The sequence below is a fragment of the Conger conger genome, chromosome 7, assembly GCF_963514075.1.
Source record: "Conger conger chromosome 7, fConCon1.1, whole genome shotgun sequence".
NCBI classification, from domain to species: Eukaryota; Metazoa; Chordata; class Actinopteri; order Anguilliformes; family Congridae; genus Conger; species Conger conger.
Window position 1 is genome coordinate 7,349,406 of NC_083766.1, and position 21,585 is coordinate 7,370,990.

The following is a 21,585-nucleotide window of genomic DNA, read 5'->3' on the forward strand; positions in this document are numbered from 1 at the left end:
AAGCGAATGGCCAAAAAGGGTGCGTCGAGGAAGGGAATGAAGAAAGGGAAGAGAAGAAGCAGAAGAGGAGATCCCAAGAACGTGTCTTGCTCTTATATGGGAAAGTTTATTGCTCCCGCCATTACGGGATTGGCTGAACCAAGCTAGATGTCATGCGGGGTGGACGTCGTGGAATTGTCCTGTGGGAATGTGGAAGTTGTAGTTCCTACACCTTCATAAACTTCTTATTGGTACCTGAGTTCCTTGACACCCTCAGAGTTCCTTTCAAAGGGGACAGTGTACAACTGTTTCATCCTGATCTGATGTTTCTGTAGCACTCTTGAAATGGTTGTAGTGCTTACACTGTCAATGTTTGGAAATATGTTCTTGTCTGCAATTATGTTGTTGCATGCTGTTGTTGACAATGACCATCCCAACTATTGTATCCTCCTGTTGAGGCGTAAACATTCTTCCCCTTCCCCCTGTGTGACTGTGTGAGGTAACCGCTGGGTCCTGTAGTGAGTCAAAGACAAATGTGCACTGAAACATCTGCTTTGTCTGGAGACTTCTCAAATCACAGTACTGCTGTAATATACACATCAATTGCACTCCTTCAGTCAGAATGCTGTAAATACTGTATAGTACCTGTTGGTTTGCCTCATTATTGAAGCCACTGTGGATCTAGGCAAGTTTGGTTGAACCCTCAAACTGCTTCCCTCAGGGACAGACCATGATGTACCACATGATCAATGACTGTGGCTGTGATTTCATCAGACACAACTGTTCTTGCTCTTCCACGACGTCTTCTTCTTTTGCCTCTGGCTGCATCCATTTTCCCCACCATGGCTAAAAAATGCAAATGCCAATCCAAAGGTGGCCCCTTTTGTATATGTGGTAACGGGGCACAAACAACAAACACCTGGGTAGGTTGTTCACTGAAATGACAGCCAGGTGTTTCAACAGTACATATACAGCAGTAATAGCTGCAACTCTATCTATATTTACCCTATATACATGCACATTTCAATGCAAGTATGATCACTTTTGTATAGATGGTAACAAGGCTGCAAACAAAAAAATTGAATAAACTGAATAAACTTTCTGCTCAAATCAGAATGATCTGTCTTACGTATTTCAAGCATATAGTTTCATTTTTCTGCCAAAATGCAGCATATTTCCTTTCACAATGATCAGAATTTTATTGGGTTTTGAACTGAAAGTTAACTGTTTTGAACAAGTCTGCAAAATTTGCTGTATTTGTACAAACTTTTGCTGGTAGTGAACACTGACTGAGAGAGGTATTCATGAATTTTGGAAGAAGTGGTGATTGAATGCCTTTAGTATGAAAGCAATGCAAAAATATCCACAGTTTAGTTCACATAGTCTAATGATATGGTGAATGTGTTAAGTGTTTTGAAAAAGTGGACATGGTATTGAGACAAGTGTGAAAACGATTGTAAAAAACTGTAACAGACTGATGTACAGGTCTACCTAATAAAGTGTTCACTGAGTGTATATCTTTTGTATAAGTGATCATATATGCTGCTTATCCTCCTGTATAAGTAATCAGAATCATATTCTTGAATGCAAAGAGCTTAAAAGTAACTGAGTTGCTGAGAAGAAAGAAAGACCAGAGTTCTGAGTTTGGAGAAAAATGCTTGATATAATTAGGTTGTGTGGTGGGAAAGCAGCTAGGGAGGAACAGATGAATTAGAGCCAAGGGCTGGTGACTTGGCATGAGCGCAGTAGTAGATAATGTCAAGGCTGTCATACCTGCCGGTTCCCGGATCCCCGTCCTTTTGTTTATGTTTCCCCAGTCCCCTTTGACATGTATTGTATTTGTTTACGTGTGTTATTTTTCCGTGTTGTAGGTTGGGTGTAGCTTGTGTTCTCCGCCGGTCCTGGTTTTCCATCCCACACAGTCACTTCACTTCTCATTTATCCATTAGCACTGATTTCATTTGCCCTGCCATTCTTACCACATTCCTAACTCATTAGTTAAATGTTGTTTACAATAGTTACTTGTTTTCAATGTGAAATCCAGGAGATGCTTCTGCTCTCCAAAGTCAGCTCAGCCTTAATGCATTTGTCTGGCACAGAAGCAGACAATCAGCTCAGATTTCACAAGGCGTAAAGGTTAAACTGGCAAGACCATGGTATCACAGGCAAAGTGCCCAAATGCTTGCAAATGTTTGTTTTCACCAAGTTCATGTTGAAAGACCCCTAGATTGAGTGAGCTGTCAATCTTTACCTGTTTTTCAATGATGGGGGGTGCCAATATTCTTGAGTAGTTTTATTCATCAAGAAACAAATACTCCTACTTCCTTACAGTTTTTTACAATTGTTTTCACACTTGTCTCAATACCATGCCCACTTTTTCAAAACTCTTCACACAATGTGCTTTTGAAACACACACCTGAGCACATCAGTTAACATTTGGTGCAAAATGCACTTCAACCACCAAAACACTTAATATTTCACCCAAAAGTGACTCTTGCTGCCATAACTATAGCACATGCTTTCTCCCATTAGACTACTTTGTCACTCAATGTTCAATGAACTACAAAACACAAACAACTTGGAGCATTGCTAAATACATATATTATGTGTTTCCCTTTCCTCTAATTTTGCATCCACAAATATTTCAAACCAAGTAGCTAAAGAAACTTTTGATCTGTTGGTTTGCCTCTCACAATAGATGGCATGACTGAGTGTGGTAAATTTACAGTAAACTGTAAATGAATTAATGTTTTACTATATTGGAAACCCAGAATAACTATTTTTACTGTGTAATGTAAAACAATATATGATAAAGAAACAAATCACAAAAGCAACAGTATTCTTCAGAGGGTTTACAGTATTTTGACGTTTGTTCTCACAATGCAATATACTGTCAGAAAAGAAAAAGACAATACAATCAATTACTCAAAATACATTACAATCAATAACAAATACCTACCAAAAAGCAATATTTTCACTATATACAGTAATTCGCACATATATTGTCTGCCTATCAGTATCAGAAGTCTACTGTTGGCCTGGCCCATCCATCCTGCCCTCTGCATTTGGCCATAGATTTTCATCAACATCACTCCGAATGTTATCTTTTGCTATATACCGAGGAAAACATCTCTTTGCGTGCCTTTTCCAGCCCTGGATGTGTTCCACTGTTATGTCCATACACCCAGCAGCCATTGCATCTAGAAGTGACATCTGTTCATGTGGGTGGTGGTCCTAAACCTTCACATATACCTTCATAAACGTCATATTGGTATCTGAGTTCCTTGACACCCTCGGAATTCCTGTCAAAGGGGACAGTGTACAACTGTTTCATCCTGATCTGATGTCTCTTCTAGCACTCTTGAAATGGTTGTAGTGCTTACACTGCCAGTGTTTGGAAATATGTCTGCGATTATGTTGTTGCATATTTCTCTTAGCCTGATGCTGTTGTTGACAATGACCATCCCAACTATTGTGTCCTCCTGTTGAGGCGTAAACATTATTCCCCTTCCCCCTTTGTGACTGTGTGAGGTAACCGCTAAATACTGTATAGTACCTGTTGGTTTGCCTGGAAATCCTCACAATTGAAGCCACTGTGGATCTAGGCAAGTTTGGTTGAACCCTCAACCTGCTTCCCTCAGGGACAGACCATGATTTACCACATGATCAATGACTGTGGCTCTGATTTCATCAGACACAACTGTTCTTGATCTTCCGCGACCTCCTCTTCCTCTCTTCCTATTTCCTTTCACAATGATCAGAATTTTATTGGGTTTTGAACTGAAAGTTAACTGTTTCGAACAGAGTCTGCAAAATCTGCTGTATTTGTACAAACTTTTGCTGGTAGTGAACACTGACTGAGAGAGGTATTCATGAATTTTGGAAGAAGTGGTGATTGAATGCCTTTAGTATGAAAGCAATGCAAAAATCCACAGTTTAGTTCACATAGTCTAATGATATGGTGAATGTGTTAAGTGTTTTGAAAAAGTGAACATGGTATTGAGACAAGTGTGAAAACGATTGTAAAAAACTGTAATATCAAAATTCCAATTTTCAATAACAAAAAAAATTGTTACTAAAAGTGAATACATAATCATTATTCACATGTCACTAAACAAATTAAACACCACACATTTTACCGAGTGTGACTGCGAGGTACTGTGAATAGAATTCTGTGAGCAGACGGCAATACTTCAAATCTGCCTGGATATCTCCCCTCCCACCTTTCCTAGCATTGAGATTATTGGTCAGTTCAGCACTTTAACCCAGTTGAAGTTAAACAAGTTGAGAAAATGGTTTAGAATTAATCCTGACTTTGGACTTGAGGAGGAGGGAGTGCAGCATGATAAAATGGCGTGTGTGTGTGTGTGTGTGTGTGTGTTTGTGTCTGTGTGTGTGTGTTTGTGTGTGTGTGTGTGTGTTTGTGTGTGTGTGTGTGTGTTTGTGTCTGTGTGTGTGTGTATTTGTGTGTGTGTTTGTGTCTGTGTGTGTGTGTTTGTGTGTGTGTGTGTGTGCGTACATGCTTGTGTGTGTGTGTGTGTGTTTGTGTATCAGGGGAGGGCAGTGTGGGGGGGGCTCTGTCATGAGTTGGGCATTTCCCTTTGTGTATAAATCCTGCTGTTTCAGAATTATTCCTCAATGGCTCAGCTGACAAAGAGGCACATGTGAGACACACAGAGTGTCTGCGTATTGGTTGATTTTTTTCCGATCTGATCTCGTCAGTATGCTGGGGCTGCTGCTAATTGCCTGCATGCTGCTGCAGGCTGCAGACTCCAGATACCCAGATGAACCGTAAGTATAATATTTTTTATTGTTGTTACTCAGTCAATTTAATCATAAAATTAAGAGAACTGTGCATTGAATTGTCTTTTATGTTCATTAGAGCATTATTCTTAATTGCAAGGCAAATGTTGTAGGGTTAACGCTGTTTCAATATTTCCAATATATTTCAATCAGACTAGGATTCAAAGCAAATGTCTTTTACTGCATTCCTGCATTTTCTAAATAAAATGTTCTTCCATCTTCCACTAAAGCTCAGGATGTGAATTTTCTAATTTGTCTGGCATATTAGTGGACACATTCCTTTTTTGGGTAAATGTAATTCCACATACTCTATCTTTTTTTACTTAATATTTTTCTTTCTTTTAAAGAATTTATCTTGTGACAGTGGCCTCCCAGACAACAGGGGGCAGTACAGAGACAGTCTGTGCCCACATTCTTCTTCAGAATGGACCGCTCTCTTTTACGCTTACCCTGGAAATAGGTCCCAGTAATACCACTCTCTTGGAGGAATTCGTTATGACAGAGTTCCATCGCTGTGTACAGTTCCAGGTTTGGTGATTTACCATTTTTCAGTGATTGCTTGGCTTTGTCAGGTTTCTTTGTCAGCAGCAGGAGAATACAAGGAATATACCAGAATAAACAGAATATAATGTTCTAAAATTAATGCATGTAGAATATAAAGTTCTAAAATAAATGTTTAGATACAAATCTTAATTTAAGGGGCATACTGACATACTGATTAGTCTCACAATAATATACCTCTATCGCATGATGAGATAAGGTTTTCAACTGCACTTGTTACTTAGCTGATCCTTCACATAGCTATTTCAGCCATGTCATTAAAAATAATGGCCAACTGATTAGTCTGGCAAAAATAGACCACGAAGTATGATTCGCAGTATGATAAAAAAATGTTATCATACCTCAGATTTTCTTTTAAATGAACTTCACTTCTTCCCTAGCTGGTCCATATTAATTCCTTGCTCTGTGTTTTGCAAGAAACACCTCCCTACCAGATGGGTCAGAATCCTTGCAGGACCTGAACCTGGGCCTGCAAGAGGGCAGGGGAGGGGTTTGGAGGGCAGGGGTATCTAGAACAGAATTTCCCTTATAGGAGGATTGTCACGCTTGTTTCAGTTGAGCTTATTTGGATGAAGTGATTAAATGATGTGTGTAGGCATTTAAAAAATCACAGTGCCATGGTTCTGGGCTTCTGTTCTGATGAATCTCCAGGCACTGACGCTGTCTGCCTACCTATCTCCTACTCGCCTCCTCTTAAGACCGCCGTAATCAGTGGGATGTGAGGTTGAATTTCTCTGCCGTGTGTTATTTCCTCACTGCAGTCAGATTAGACTTCTTGACCGTTTTGATAGGTTGTTCTGTTGGTTGGCTAATTGCCAGGGAGTTATGTATTCTCTCTCATCGTTTTCCCCTTCCTCCGTATCCCTTGTCTCTAGGGATGCCCCCCAAAAATATTAGTCGTTATCTCACGTCTGGGGGGTAACTTTTAGAAACCAACTCGGGCGCGTTTGGTCCACCGATCCCGCTCCCTTACACACTGACAGTGTCGCTGTTTCCTAAATATGGGGCAAAACCTATCAAACAAACACGTTCAGTGACATCACTGTTTGGCTTGAATCTCTAGCCTGTGTTTCCCACCAGGTAACGGGCGCTCAAACCCCACCCTTTAACACAGAGACTGGTTTATGGACAGCCACCAATCCAGGCAATCACATAACACTCCCACGAAAATACGGTAACGTTAGCATAAAAAATAGCACGGAACCTAACTTGGCTAGCCAGAGCGACATGACGGACAGCTCTGACTTTGCAGAGTTAGAAGACAAGCTTTTCGATTTTGACAAAGAAATACAACCACATATTTTCTAACCGGAATTTACAGAGGAAGAATTGTGTGAGCGAGAGAGACAGACAGCGGAGCACAAGGCAGCCGAAGCTAACCGAGAGGATTCATTGGACGAAGTTTCCACAACCAACGTTTTTGTACAGCTTGTTAACTAGATATTTACTTACTCATCGCTTAGTTTCCCTCCTGGACCCCTTGGTTGGGGATACTTCTTCCAATTAATCCTCCAATTGCTGCAGAAGAAGTTGGTAAGTATTACAGGATGCAGCTTCGAACACTTGCTACATCCTGCAGTACTTAACAACTTCTTCTGCAGCAATTGAAGGATTAAGTAAGTAATTGGAAGCTTGCCTACTTGATAAGAGAGAATATAGCTAGTTAGGTAGCTAGCTAAGTTCTACCAGTCCTACAAGAGCAACAGGCTACGAAGGCTTTTCCTCAGGTTTTTACAAAAACAACTTTTTGTGTTCTCTCCCGTAGCCAATACCGAACCCACTTGGAAATGGCTCCTATAATTCCTACCGTCCTCATTTTGATAATGAGTTTGCCATGTGGTACCTTATCAGATGCTTTTTGGAAATATAAGTATACAATATCATAAGCTATGCTTTCAAAACACTTGGTTGCTTCCTCAAAGAATGCCAAAAGCATTCGTTCGGAACACTGTGAGTTGAAGTTACAATAAACTAAAACCTGCAATACTTAAAACTACAGTAGACAAACTCAAAAACACTCTTAACTGTACTAAACTAAAGCCAATGATACGCTTAGCCTAATTACAGTAAACTAAAAACGTATTTGTTCATTTCCAAGAGTAATGTGCGCTACAAAATCTTCCAGGGAAACTGATTTCGGTTAGCATTACAGGAATGTGACAGATTTACTTCTGACAAGTTTGTTTTCCTTCAGATATCTTCAATGGGGAGCAGTAAAGAGTAATAAAAATAGATTTATAATCTGATTATAGTTCACACTTCACATTCAATGAGTAATGTAGTTGTAACTGTATCTCTAACACAACTATTTAATGTGCCTTTTTTTCTTTCAGTTTTTAAAATGTATTTAAATGGTACAAAGGAAAATGACAGTTGCCAGGGCAGAGTCACCACGTTTTTAGCGAAAGCAAATTTTCAACATTAGCCACTTTTGGGTGCTTCATTCAAATGTCAATCTGGGAAAATTACTATTAAGTCAGAATATAAAATGGAAAGATTGGTCATTTACATTCCTCCTCTCTGTCAATTCCAGGTTCCTTCTGTTGTCACTAATGCCGTGGCAACCATTGATGCCTCCCTCAAGGGGGAAAAAACATCTTTGAGCAAGAAGACCAAAATCTGGATCAAACCAAGCTCCTCTTTCACTATCATACAGACAGACAAGCCCATCTACAAACCAGGACAGACCAGTAATTTTCAACCATTCATTTACTATCTGGCTTGTCTTAGAGCGCAGTTCATTAGTGACTATTAAAAATGCCACAGCCACTGACAGCCATACCATTGGACACAAAAAAATGATTTCAATATGATTAATGATTCAAGAAATACTGTATAGGTGCTTTTTAATGTGTGTGTTCAGTAATTGACTTTTGTGTTTTGCCGTCCTACTGCTGACTTTCTTTTACTGCTTTTTTTTTTTTTCATTTTTTTTTTTTGCTGCAGTCAAGTTCCGTATTGTCTCCCTGGATTCTAGCTTCTTGCCTCATGAGGAAGTGGTAAGAGATCATTTTGTGTGTGAGAAGAGAGAGGCAGGGAGACACCAATGTTAGTGTGTAAACGTTAAACGTGTCATAAGTGTTTAACCTTACTATATAAGTAGGCCAGTCTCAGAGATAGTGTTTTGAAATTTAGAATTACATTGCTAAAAACAGACTGAAAGGAGAGAGTTTGGGGTGGTGGTTAAGGAGAAGGAGGTTTTGAAGCAGATTTTCAACTGAATTTGGACAAACTGTATACTGCATAATTTTCACATCTGGTACCTGTCCTGGATGAGCTTCCTTGTAGTGGTGAATTAAAGATGGAGAAAAACCATTCATTTGTGTCTGTGACTCTGCTTGGAAAGAAATGTTTGACTTTTCTTTTATTCTTTCCTTTTGCAGTTCCAGGCTATTGAGTTGCAGGTACGGCATCCTGACTATGCAATTTCATTGGGTCTGTCACACCACATGGGAAATAGAACTTAGTCTGTCTGTTCAGCTATCTCTATCTCTTCTTGGGATAAGCCAGTCTGAACCTCAGGCTCTAGGCAATACCTCTGTCCTTCTTTTACAGGACCCTGGGTCAAATCGTATTGCCCAGTGGTTGAACCAATCAGTCACCACTGGAATTCTGGACCTGTCCCACCCCACAACGCCTGAGGCCAAGCAAGGCAACTACATCATCTCAGCCAGGACAAAGAGGGACGCTATCACCACCCAGACCTTTGAGATCATAGAATATGGTAAGGATGCATTCATGTGGTCACAGAATTATTTTTTCTCTTGCCAACACAATTACAGTTTACAGAGCAATGTGCTGAAGCCTCTAAGAGGAAATGGTATAGTGAAAAACAACCAAAATGAATGAAACTGGACAAGGCAATAGACTTTTCTAAAGACGTCACATTTTGAGCTATCCTATTATATGATAGTTTAAACTTTCCAGGATATTGTTAGGTATAATATAATTGCAGGGTTTGGCTTGACAAGACAAGATCTGGCATTATACAGATTATTTTATTATAGTGTTCTAAAATTGTTGTTTTGTTATAGGCGGTGGCCTGTAGCGTAGTGATTAAGGTATATTACTGGGACACACAAGGTTGGTGGTTCGATCCCTGGTCTAGCCACAATAAGATCCGCATAGCTGTTGGGCCCTTGAGCAAGGGATTTTCTCCTGCTTAGTCTAATCAACTGTATGTCGCTCTGGATAAGAGCATCTGCCAAATGCCATGAATGTAATGTAATATGAATATGTAATCTTGATATTTATATAAACTGTATTTATATGGTCATTTTTGACAATAAGAATTTTTAAAATACATGCCCTTTACAGAAATATTTGGACTCCACTGAGGCCTGTTTTTATCTGTTTCATATTTTAGTCCTGCCAAAGTTTGAGGTTACCGTCCTCTTCCCTGATGTCATATTTGCCCAAGACAAAAACGCAACAATAAAGATTTGTGGGAAGTAAGTAAGAAAAGCTGTATTTGCCTTGACTAAAATTAAAATGTATCTCATCTCATGAAGTGGGATTGTGGTCTTAGTCAGTGGCTGTTTGTTGTTGTCCAGGTACACCTATGGGAAGCCTGTCCTGGGTTCTGTTAAGGCCACAGTGTGCATCAATTCTCTCAGGTGGTATCGGCGTGCTCGCCCTCTTCAATGCATGGACGTGTCTCCAGCGAGGGTAAGAGAACAATGACACAAGGGCCCAAGTTAATATGAAAGTGCAGCATCATTGGATGTGAAGTCATACCATTGTTAAAAATGTTGTTATATTACATCCAAAAAACTCCCAACAACAGCAGATTTCTTGATGTGATCTTGATCTTGATCACTCATGCCCATTCCTCAGACTCCTACAGACAACCTGGTGGACAGAGGGTGAAATGGTGCAGCACCAGGGTGTAATCCCTTTAATAATTCCTGTAAAGGCTATTTTAAGTTGCTCCAATAAAACATTCCAAACTGCTTTGAAAAGTACATTAAGGCAACACTGCATATTCAGTGCAGTCCATACATATTTGGGCAGTGACACAATTTCTGTTGGATTTGAAATGAAACAATGAATACAATGTTAGGGTGCAGACTGACGGCTTTAATAGAAGGGTATTCACAGCCATATCCAGTGATACTTGCAGAAATTCACTTAATTTGTGCCATTTTTCTAAAACCTAATAAAATGGAAATAGTCCGACCTGGCGATTAGGATGCTTGTGTTTGGTATTTCCTTGTCAGAAAAATGTTGTAATAATGTTTTGCCAATATCCCAAGGACATTTTAAAACTAGCTATCAATCCAAATCTAATTTGGGAATGGATAGGCTAGTTCATGTTAACTGGTTAAATCTTGGGAGTGCACAGTAGCCGCCATCTTTTTTTTATGAACCAATATATACCAATATATAAATGCCCACACATTACAGCAGTGGTATGCAGAACAGCATCACTGAACACCTAATTTATCAAACCTCTTAGTGGATAGGCTACAGCAGCAGAACACTTCATATGTCTAAAAAATAGGTCTAATAAAGTGCTCACTGAGTGTATTTAACATAAAATCGTAAGAAAATCCACAAGTTCACATTTACGTGAAATTTGGCTTTTTTTGGCCTTTTTACTTGTGAATTAAAAATTCACATATAGAAATAATTGACTTTTTCAAATGTGACCTACAATTTTCAACATTCTGTTCATGAGGCTTACCAATGGTTTACCTTGCAGTGAGTCCTCTGAGGGTATGCTCTGAGTCTTCTCCTTATTTTAGTCTTTGACTCGTATGCCTACTGCATATCCTGGAGAGTGTTCTTGATCTGTTCAACAGCTGAAAAGGGTTTTTTCTTCACAAATGAAAGTATCCTTCGGTCATCCACTACAGTGCTCTTCCGTGGTCTCCCAGGTTGTTTCCTATTGCTGAGCTCACCAGTGCATTCTTGCTTCTTAAAAATGTAGCAAAGAGTTGAGTTTGGTGCAGCAAATTCTTTGCATATTTTTCCACCCAGTGATGGCCTGCTCTACTGGCCATTGACCATTCCTTGGTTCTCATGTTGCGAGACAACATCAACAAACTTAAAATGCAAATTCCACATCGAGAATCACTTGTTGATCTCCTGTGCATGAAGTAATGATCCAACACCGCACAGCTGACCAGGAACAGCTGAGCAGACAATTACCCAGTTACCCCCAAATTATGTCAACTTTGTATTACACTGTGTGATAACTGTGCAATTAACAGGTGCCTGATTAAGCAGTACATTTACTTTTGTTCAGTGTCGACTGATATCTTCCCTCATTTACTGGCCATGTGCCTACGTATCTAGCCAACACCAGCATAGTTAACTAGCTAGCATCTTTGAACCTGATTCTAATGATTTTGCTCAGAATATTCCTGACCTCTGCCATTGTTTGACCTAGACTGACAAGACTGGATGTGCAATAATCTTTCTCAGTGTGACATACGAGGTTCACCTTTCCCCAAATACTCAATATAACCTTGGTGTGCTTGGCAAGCTGGAGGAAGATGGAACAGGTAGGAGTTATGTGATTTTTTCTGAGTTTTTATTTTATTTTAATTAAGTTGAAAGAATAAGCATTCTCCAAGAGAAAAAATATCTTCCACCAAAACAAATCCCTACCAAACTGATTGGATGATATCACAAAACAAAACAATATCTGTATTCAAATAACTATAAGAATGACTAAAAACACTTACATTCTCATGTGCTGCTACAGGACTTGAACAGAAATGCTTTTGAGTTTTATCTTTCTTGGTTTTTTTTATTGGCCCAGAGTATTTTTGTGTGAATATTTTAGACAATAACATTTTTCTATAGACTTTTCCTTTTAAATAGAATAATTGCATCCTGCAAAGAAAATGATTTTATGTGTTTGTTTGTTTTTTAAGAAATGGCTTTAAAATTACTTCAAAATACTGGCAGTGAAGGGAGGAGTTAGTTTTCTACACAAATTCAGAATCTTCTGTGCAGTGATACTCTGGTGCCAGACAGCAGCAGGACAATGACTGACTGTTTCTTTTTAGGTGTTGTTTTGACAGGCTCTGGCAGTAAAAACATAATCACAGGAGAAATTGATATTGAGTTTCAAGACACTCCATCATCTTTCAAGCCAGGAATGAACTATGAGGGAAAGGTAACCATCCACCTTTTCCAGTGAGAAAATGCAGCTCCCATGAGAAACTTCATTTTTCGAATTGCTGAGGCCATCATGCACAATTTATCATCATTAATTTCTAATGGATGAATGACTAAGAAAATGTCTTATTTGGTTTCTTATTTGACCAGAAATTGGCACAAACTGAATTTCATAGTCATTGCGCTTTTGTGTGTGATAGTGATAGTCTGACAGAGTATTGGCATACAATTGGGGCACTAAGCTTTTGTTAAGCAAACAATGAATACATTTGGTAGCTGATAACAAATTACACTGTACAGCTTTAACTGCAAATGCCTTTTTAGAGAATTTTCCTCTTTTGCAGTGGAACATGGATTCAAACAGATTTGAACTATCCCTTGAATTAATTGTATATATGAATTGTATATGATGAATGTGTCTCTGGGTCACTTTTTTGGTCACAATTCTGTTTTCACATTGAATAAGACAAGCAGAAAAGCAATGATTGATACATGGCAACATTTATAAGCAATTTGTAGCATTTGTACCAATTTCATTTAATTGTATTGTAATCATTGTGTCACTTTTTATGTAAAGCATCTTTGAGTATCATGAAAAGCACTCTTTAAATAAAATATATTATTATTATTTTGTGTTGGTTTCATAGCTTTATGGCTGTTGAAATTTGCTAAAATGAATTTGTTACACTTTTCAGATCATTGTGAAAGGTTTCTCTTCCTCTATTGCCAACAAGCCCATCTTCCTCCATGGACCGAAGGGGGCTACATGGACATTGACCACTGACAGTGAGGGTGTGGCCCACTTCTCACTGGACACCAGTGGTTGGTTGGAAGAAAGGGCCCGCCTAATTGTAAGACTCCATTTCCTCTCTATCTTTTTGCTTGCACATATTTTCCTGCTGTGTGACTGAAACTGCCAGTACTGTCACCCTCACACAATTCATGGCTGAAGTTGAATGTGTGGACCCTCAAAATGACATGTACAGTACTGTGCAAAAGTTTTAGGCAGGTGTGAAAAAATGCTGTAAAGTAAGAATGCTTTCAAAAATAGAAATGGTAATAGTTTATTTTTATCAATTAACAAAATCTAAATCAAATCAAATATTTGGTGTGACCACACTTCAGCATCAATTCTTCTAGGTACACTTGCAAAAAGTCAGGGATTTTGTAGGCATATAGTCTGGTGTTATTAACCAATTATACCAAACAGGAGCTAATAATCATCAATGTAATATGTAGGTTGAAACACAATCATTAACTGAAACAGAAACGGCTGTGTAGGAGGGTTAAAACTGGGTGAGGAACAATCTGCTTCCAAGGTGAGGTTGCTGAAGACAGTTTAATGTCAGAAGTCATACACCATGGCAAGACTGAGCACAGCACCAAGACACAAGGTAGTTATACTGCATTTACATTACATTACATTTTTGGCATTTGGCAGACGCTCTTATCCAGAGCGATGTACAACAAAGTGCATACCCATAACCAGGGCTAAGTGCGCTGAAAGGCCCTAGAGGGAAGTACAATTTCAATTGCTACCCGTACAACAAAGATAAGGACCAGGGCCTATTTATTTATTTATTTATTTATTTATTTTAAATCAACAAATAAACAAACAACAAAGCAAAAGTGACCAAACTTAACTATCCAAATACTGCTTACCTAGCCAATTAAAAATACCGAAACACTACGTAAATCACAAAGACAACAATTAAGGTTCACAGGGAGGTAGGGAGGGATGCGGAGAGGTGCTGCTTGAAGAGGCGCGTCTTCAGTTTGCACTTGAAGGTGGGGAGAGATTCTACAGTTCTGACCTCAACGGGGAGTTCGTTCCACCACCGTGGAGCCAGAACAGACAGTAGTCATGAGCGTGAGGTGGAGGTTCGGAGAGGGGGAGGTGCCAAGCGGCCTGTGGAGGCTGAACGAAGAGGTCTGGCAGGGGTGTAGGGCCTGATGATTTTAGCAAGGTCTCTTCCAGGCAGAAATTTCAAGGCAGACAGGGGTTTCCAGATGTGCTGTTCAAGCTCTGTTGAAGAAGCACAAAGAAACTGGCAACGTTGAGGATTGTCGACGCAGTGGTCAGCCAAGGAAACATAGTGCAGCAGATGAAAGACACATCATGATTTTCTTCCCTTCACAATCGGAAGATGTCCAGCAGTGCCATCAACTCAGAATTCAGAAATCAATGGGGCCCAGGTACGCCCATCTACTGTGCGGAGAAGTCTGGTCAGAAGTGGTCTTCATGGAAGAATTGCGGCCAAAAATCCATACCTCTGATGTGGAAACAAGGCCAAGCAACTCAACTGTGCACGAAAACACAGGAACTGGGGTGCAGAAAAATGGCATCAGGTTCTCTGGACTGGTGAGTGAAAAATATTTGGCCCTAGCAGAAGGCAGTTTGTTTGCCGAAGGGCTGGAGAGCGGTACAAGAATGAGTGTCTTCAAGCAACAGTGAAGCATGGTGGAGGTTCCTTGCAAGTTTAGGGCTGCATTTCTGAAAATGGAGTTGGGGATTTGGTCAGAATGAATGGTCTTCTCAATGCTGAGAAGTATAGGCAGATACTTATCCATCATGCAATTCCATGAGGGAGGCATCTGATTGGCCCAAATGTATGCTGCAGCAGGATAACGACCCCAAAAATACAGCCAATGCCATTAAGAACTATCTTCAGTGTAAAGAAGAACAAGGAGTCCTGGAAGTGATGGTATGGCCCCCACAGAGCCCTGATCTCAACATCATCGAGTCTGTCTGGGATTACATGAAGAGACAGAAGCATTTGAGGCTGCCTAATTCCACAGAAGAACTGTGGCTAGTTCTGAAAGATGTTTGGAACAAGCTACCTGCCGAGTTCCTTCCTGTGTGCAAGTATACCTAGAAGAATTGATGCTGTTTTGAAGGCAAAGGGTGGTCATACCAAATATTGATTTGATTTAGATTTTTCTTCTGTTCATTCACTTCTTCTGTTCATGCATTTTGTTAATTGATAAAAATAAATTTTTAACATTTCTATTATTGAAAGCATTCTTATTTTACAGCATTTTTTCACACCTGCCGAAAACTTTTGCAGAATACTGTATTCATTCATATTCATAGAATGTAACAAAAAAAGAACATGGACAAAGTTACTGTGATGTCACCAAGTGACTTTCCATGGGCTTCAAAACAATGTTTTTGTATTGCATGTTGTAGATATTGGAGCCAGAGATTGCGCAGTAGCTAAAAGGTGGGATTCTTGTAAGGTCATGAAGTCTGGGCCGGGTCTACGTAAGCTCATGGGATACTGCCTCCTTGAGTGATGTGCAGTGACAAGGCAGTGATGCAAGCTGTCCCTGATTGGTCCACAAAATATTGAAATATTGTCTAAATGACACAATCACTTAACACTGGCACATGGTGAGAAAAAACACCTATTGTGAGTGGATGTTCTTGTTGGACAAAATTATTGGCTTTATTTTGACTACTGTATTGGTATCATTAACTTGCACTGAAATGGGTGGCTGAAAGACTGGAGCCAACCATGCTGCCAATAGAGGCCAATGTCTCTCAACAAGACCTGGGGCCTTATTTCGAAACATCTTAAGATGAACCAACCAAATTATAAAATAATGGGCCTATCAGTCCTAACTTTAGGCCTCTTAAGCTTTTGGTCAAAGAGTAATGCATAAAGCATTGTAGCTCAACCAGCTCCTAAATCTGAAACGTTAGGGGTAGTCAAGAGGACTCCAAAGTCACGAAGACCAAATCACAAACAGTCCCAAGATAGCTGATGCTGGCAATCTGCTTCGCAATCAGGTCAGTGGTTTAGAAACATAATGACATCAAGCTTTTAAAATGGTATTGTGTCAAGTGTGCGGGTATTAGAATAATACTCTTGAGTGGAATGATAAGAAGTTTTCTGAACATGGCCCCTGGAAGTGAGCTTCAAAAATGCAGCCCAGTCTGAGCCTTTTGTTCCTATTGTATATTCTGCAAAGTTATTATATATTTCCTGGTCTCTTTGGGCAGCATTGTTGGTGAAAATAAACAATGTTCAGATGGCTGCTTGCAAATCCAGGTTTTGTGAGTAAATCTTCTCTTCTTCTTCCACATCACTGAATACAGGCGAGTTGTAATGAAGAGTCAACACAAATACACAGCACATGCTCAGCAAACCATGTAGCCACAATATTTTATTCAAAGAGCAAGAGCTTCCTGAGTATCAAGCATGCAAAAGAATCACTTCCTTGTGATCAGGACAACCAAGTCCTGGTGCGTTACATCATCCAAGGGGAGGAGCTTAAGGATAAGAAAACTCTTGGCTTTTTCTACTTGGTGAGTTCTTGTCTGATTTTCAATTTTGCAAGTAGGGATTTTAGTTACTGAAATTTGTTCTGAGGCCCCTGGACTGAGTTGAAAAATATCACGTGTTAAGACAGTGAAACAAAGAGAAAAAAGGCAGCAAACAAGCTTAAAACTGTGCTCTCCTACATGAGAGACTATCACGCTAAGCACCACACTAAATCTGCTGGGAGCCAACACCGCCTTGTTGCCATACAAGGCTGATGTCCAGGCTTGTTGAATTTTGGCTCCATCTTCTGACTTCATCTCCTCCTTTTTTTGATTGGGCACCTCAAAGAACCAATCACATCTAATTCTGCCCTCAGAACGCAACTCCAGTAACTAAAACTCCTATTACCTTCAATTTTGATGTGGCCATTTATATTTATTAATCATTTTCAGATGGCAGTGGATGGGGCATGAGTATGGCATTTATTTGCCCTCAAAAGTTACACTGCCAGATTAACATATTGTATACAGGTTTGCTTTCCAAACGGCAAAGAGTTCTTTGGGCTGGACTGCAGAGAAAGTGTTTCTTTAGGATTAGGTGATCTACCCACACAATTAATGATCATAAATTTCTAATGGTCCACTGACTAAGAAAATGTCTTATTTGGTTTCTTATTTGTCCAGAAATTGGCACAAACTGAATTTCATAGTCATGGATTTTTTGTGTGTCATAGTCACATTCTGGCATACTGAGTATTGGCATACTATTTGTACACTAAACTTTTGTAAGCAAACAATTAATACATTTGGTACCCAATAACAAATTACTTTAACTGCACATGCCTTTTTAGAGAATGTGTGGAATTTTCTCTCACTTTTTTGGTTTCACATTTCTGTTTTCACATTCAATAATGCAGGCAGAAAAACAATGATTGATACATGCCAACCAGTTCAGTCCAGTTCAGCTAACTCCCCTCTCCTGTCACCCAGGTTTTGTCCAAAGGGAGCATTGTGCAGCACGGGCGTTCTGAAGTAATGCTGAATGAAGGAGAAGGTGACGTTCCCTTGAGAAACGATTGCTCATTATATTTCTGAGATGCTCAAGGGAGAACTTTGCCACTATGCCCACATATCAAAAAAGGTTATCACGTCTCATAAACCAGAGACAAACATTTCCCTTTCTTTTTCATTCCAGTTCAGAGAGGGGAGTTTTCTTTCTCCCTGAAGCAGACAGGAGATCTGGCCCCTTATGCCCAGGTGGTGGTGTACACAGTGCTGCCTGATGGAGAGGTTGTGGCAGACAGCTTCGACTTTCCCATCCAGTTGTGCTTCAAGAACAAGGTAAACTGTACCTGAATTCCAGTGAGAATGGAATAAACCATCAGAATGTGTAGCAGCTCCACAGAAAGCACTTCTACCAAAGGCCTTGACTACGCCCCTTCTACAGCTAAAACTCCAAGGGTTCCCTTATAAAAAAAGACTGAAATGGGACTCAAGTGGTAAAATAAAAAAGAGATTTAAAAGAGTGAAAGTCCATGAATATGCCATACATTTTTATAAACAGATGCAGACAGTCAACTGTACAGTGTTTTCCATTCACTGTTTGCTGATTTATAATTTTTTGACTGTGTAATAAAGTGAACAGTGTGGGTGGGTGATGTCTGTAACTTAGATGGCTGCCAAGGCTTACAGTTTTTTACAATCGTTTTCACACTTGTCTCAATACTATGTCCACTTTTTCAAAACACTTAACACATTCACCATATCATTAGACTATGTGAACTAAACTGTGGATATTTTTGCATTGCTTTGATACTAAAGGCATTCAATCACCACTTCTTCCAAAATTCATGAATACCTCTCTCAGTCATTGTTCACTACCAGCAAAAGTTTGTACAAATACAGCAAATTTTGCAGACATTTAGATACTCTGTTCAAAACAGTTAACTTTCAGTTCAAAACCCAATAAAATTCTGATCATTGTGGAAGGAAATATGCTGCATTTTGGCAGATAAATGAAACTATATGCTTGACAGATCATTCTGATTTGAGCAGAAAGTTTATTCAGTTTATTATTATTTTTTTGTTTGCAGCCTTGTTACCATCTATACATCATACTTGCATTGAAATGTGCATGTATATAGGGTAAATATAGATGTAGTTGTCACTGAAGAGATTTTTCCACTATTACTGCTGTTGAAACACCTGGCTGTCATTTCAGTGAACAACCTACCCAGGTGTTTGTTGTTTGTGCCCCGTTACCACATATACAAAAGGGGCCACCTTTGGATTGGCATTTGCATTCTTTAGCCTTGGTGGGGAAAATGGATGCAGCCAGAGGTAGAGGAAGAAGACGTCATGGAAGAGCAAGGACAGTTGTGTCTGATGAAATCAGAGCCACCGTCATTGATCATGTGGTAAATCATGGTCTGTCCCTGAGGGAAGCAGGTTGAGGGTTCAACCAAACTTGCCTAGATCCACAGTGGCTTCAATAGTGAGGATTTTCAGGCAAACCAACAGGTACTATACAGCATTCTGACTGAAGGAGTTCAATTGATGTGTATATTACAGCAGTACTGTGATTTGAGAAGTCTCCAGAAAAAGCAGATGTATCAGTGCACATTTGTCTTTGACTCACTACAGGACCCAGCGGTAACCTCACACAGTAACACAGGGGGAAGGGGAAGAATGTTTACGCCTCAACAGGAGGATACAATAGTTGGGATGGTCATTGTCAACAACAGCATCAGGCTAAGAGAAATACGCAACAACATAATCGCAGACAAGAACACATCAGATCAGGATGAAACAGTTGTACACTGTCCCCTTTGACAGGAACTCTGACGGTGTCAAGGAACTCAGGTACCAATATGAAGTTTGTAAAGGTTTAGAACCACCACCCACATGAACAGATGTCACTTCTAGATGCAATGGCTGCTGGGTGTATGGACATAACAGTGGAACACATCCAGGGCTGGATAAGGCACGCAAAAAGATGTTTTTCTTGGTGTACAGCAAGAGATAACATTCGGAGTGATGTTGATGAAAATCTATGGCCAAATGCAGAGGACAGGATGGATGGGCCAGGCCAACAGTAGACTTCTGATACTGATAGGCAGACAATATATGTGCAAATTACTGTATATAGTGAAAATATTGCTTTTTGGTATGTATTTGTTTTTGATTGCAAAGTATTTTGAGTAATTGATTGTATTGTATTTTTCTTTTCTGAATTACAGTATATTGCACTGTGAGAACAAACGTCAAAATACTGTAAACCCTCTGAAGAATACTGTTGCTTTTGTGATTTGTTTCTTTATCATATATTATTTTACACTACACAGTAAAAATAGTTATTCTGGGTTTCCAATATAGTAAAACATTCATTAATTTACAGTTTACTGTAAATTCACCACACTCAGTCATGACATCTATTGTGAGAGGCAAACCAACAGATCAAAAGTTTCTTTAGCTGCTTGGCTTGAAATATTTGTGGATGCAAAAATAGAGGAAAGGGAAACACATAATATATGTTTTTAGTAATGCTCCAAGTTGTTTGTGTTTTGTAGTTCATTGAACATTGAGTGACAAAGTAGTCTTATGGGAGAAAGCATATGCTATAGTTATGGCAGCATGAGTCACTTTTGGGTGAAATATTAAGTGTTTTGGTGGTTGAAGTGCATTTTGCACCAAATGTTAACTGATGTGCTCAGGTGTGTGTTTCAAAAGCACACTGTGTGAAGAGTTTTGAAAAAGTGGACATGGTATTGAGACAAGTGTGAAAACGATTGTAAAAAACTGTAAGAGATTTCTTTCCCCTCTTTTCCCATCAATCACATTACAGCTGATGCTTTCATTAAAAGGGGCTTACAGTTGATGAGGCGAAGCCAATGTGAGCTTAAGGGCCCAATATTTTATCTTATTGTGACTACACTGCGGCTTGGACCATGAATCTTCCATGTCCCCATCAAGCATCTTCGCCACAAGGCTATCTTTCTCCCTGCATTTGAATAACTGTAATTGTGCCTCTGGCAATTTAGCAGTACCTCAAACAGCTGGTGATCGAAGATAACTTCTGAAGTGTACCTATATGCACTCATTCAATACAGAAATTGTAAGCAAAGTAGAGCTTGCGGGCACCTGGAAACTCATGTAACAGGAAGTCAAGGGTTCTGCACAACTTGGGCCCACCATACACCTGGCAGGACAAACCTGTGACTACAGGGCCCAGGCTGAGCTTCTTTACTGCCTGAGCCACTCATGAACATACTTTCTGAAGTGAACAATTTCCCATTGCTGTGAATGCAGGAAGCAACACAAGCAGCAACAGCACAAGCTGGCAAAAAGTCCAGCATGAAGTATATTGCATGAAGTTGTGTAATGTGCCCCCCCCCCAATTACTCAACTTATTTTCTGTTTCAGGTGTCTCTCCAGTTCTCCTCCACCCAGGAGCTCCCCGGAGGGAAGGTGTTTTTGGAGCTGCAGGCCCAGCCGGGGTCACTGTGCTCCCTGAGGGCCATCGACCAGAGTGTCCTTCTCATGAGACCAGGCAAGGAGCTGAGTGCACAGGAGGTGAGCTGAGACCCTGAACAGCCCTGCCTAGTCATAGCCATGACCTGATACACTTCAGTAAGGGATGTGTACTTTGTGTTTTTAACCTTGTGTGGGTATGTTGACTCAGCTTGTGCAACAGAGAAAGAGACAATATTGTCATATGGACAGGGGTACTGTCCTGTTTTTAAATAAAGAAACCAGTCTCACCTGAATTTGGAATGTCCAATTTGCAAACTGTGTATGCTCACATACGGCCCTGCTGCTGTCTTGGGAGAACGAAAGCCATCCGT

At 39.8% G+C, this 21,585-nt stretch overlaps 1 protein-coding gene across 1 annotated transcript in view; it reads left to right on the forward strand.

The window, feature by feature from the left end:
• Nucleotides 1-4,631: 4,631 nt before the first annotated feature.
• Nucleotides 4,632-21,585, forward strand: part of LOC133132606 (alpha-2-macroglobulin-like) — a 43,044-nt gene continuing 26,090 nt past the window's right edge. Inside the window, exons 1-15 of the mRNA XM_061248126.1 lie at nt 4,632-4,770; nt 5,130-5,310; nt 7,877-8,033; nt 8,290-8,342; nt 8,727-8,747; nt 8,899-9,067; nt 9,710-9,794; nt 9,897-10,011; nt 11,738-11,852; nt 12,363-12,472; nt 13,170-13,325; nt 16,577-16,786; nt 17,732-17,795; nt 17,937-18,082; nt 21,164-21,313. Of these exons, the coding sequence (XP_061104110.1) occupies nt 4,703-4,770; nt 5,130-5,310; nt 7,877-8,033; nt 8,290-8,342; nt 8,727-8,747; nt 8,899-9,067; nt 9,710-9,794; nt 9,897-10,011; nt 11,738-11,852; nt 12,363-12,472; nt 13,170-13,325; nt 16,577-16,786; nt 17,732-17,795; nt 17,937-18,082; nt 21,164-21,313 (1,800 nt within the window). The 5' untranslated portion in view covers nt 4,632-4,702. The remainder of the gene's footprint in view (nt 4,771-5,129; nt 5,311-7,876; nt 8,034-8,289; nt 8,343-8,726; nt 8,748-8,898; nt 9,068-9,709; nt 9,795-9,896; nt 10,012-11,737; nt 11,853-12,362; nt 12,473-13,169; nt 13,326-16,576; nt 16,787-17,731; nt 17,796-17,936; nt 18,083-21,163; nt 21,314-21,585) is intronic.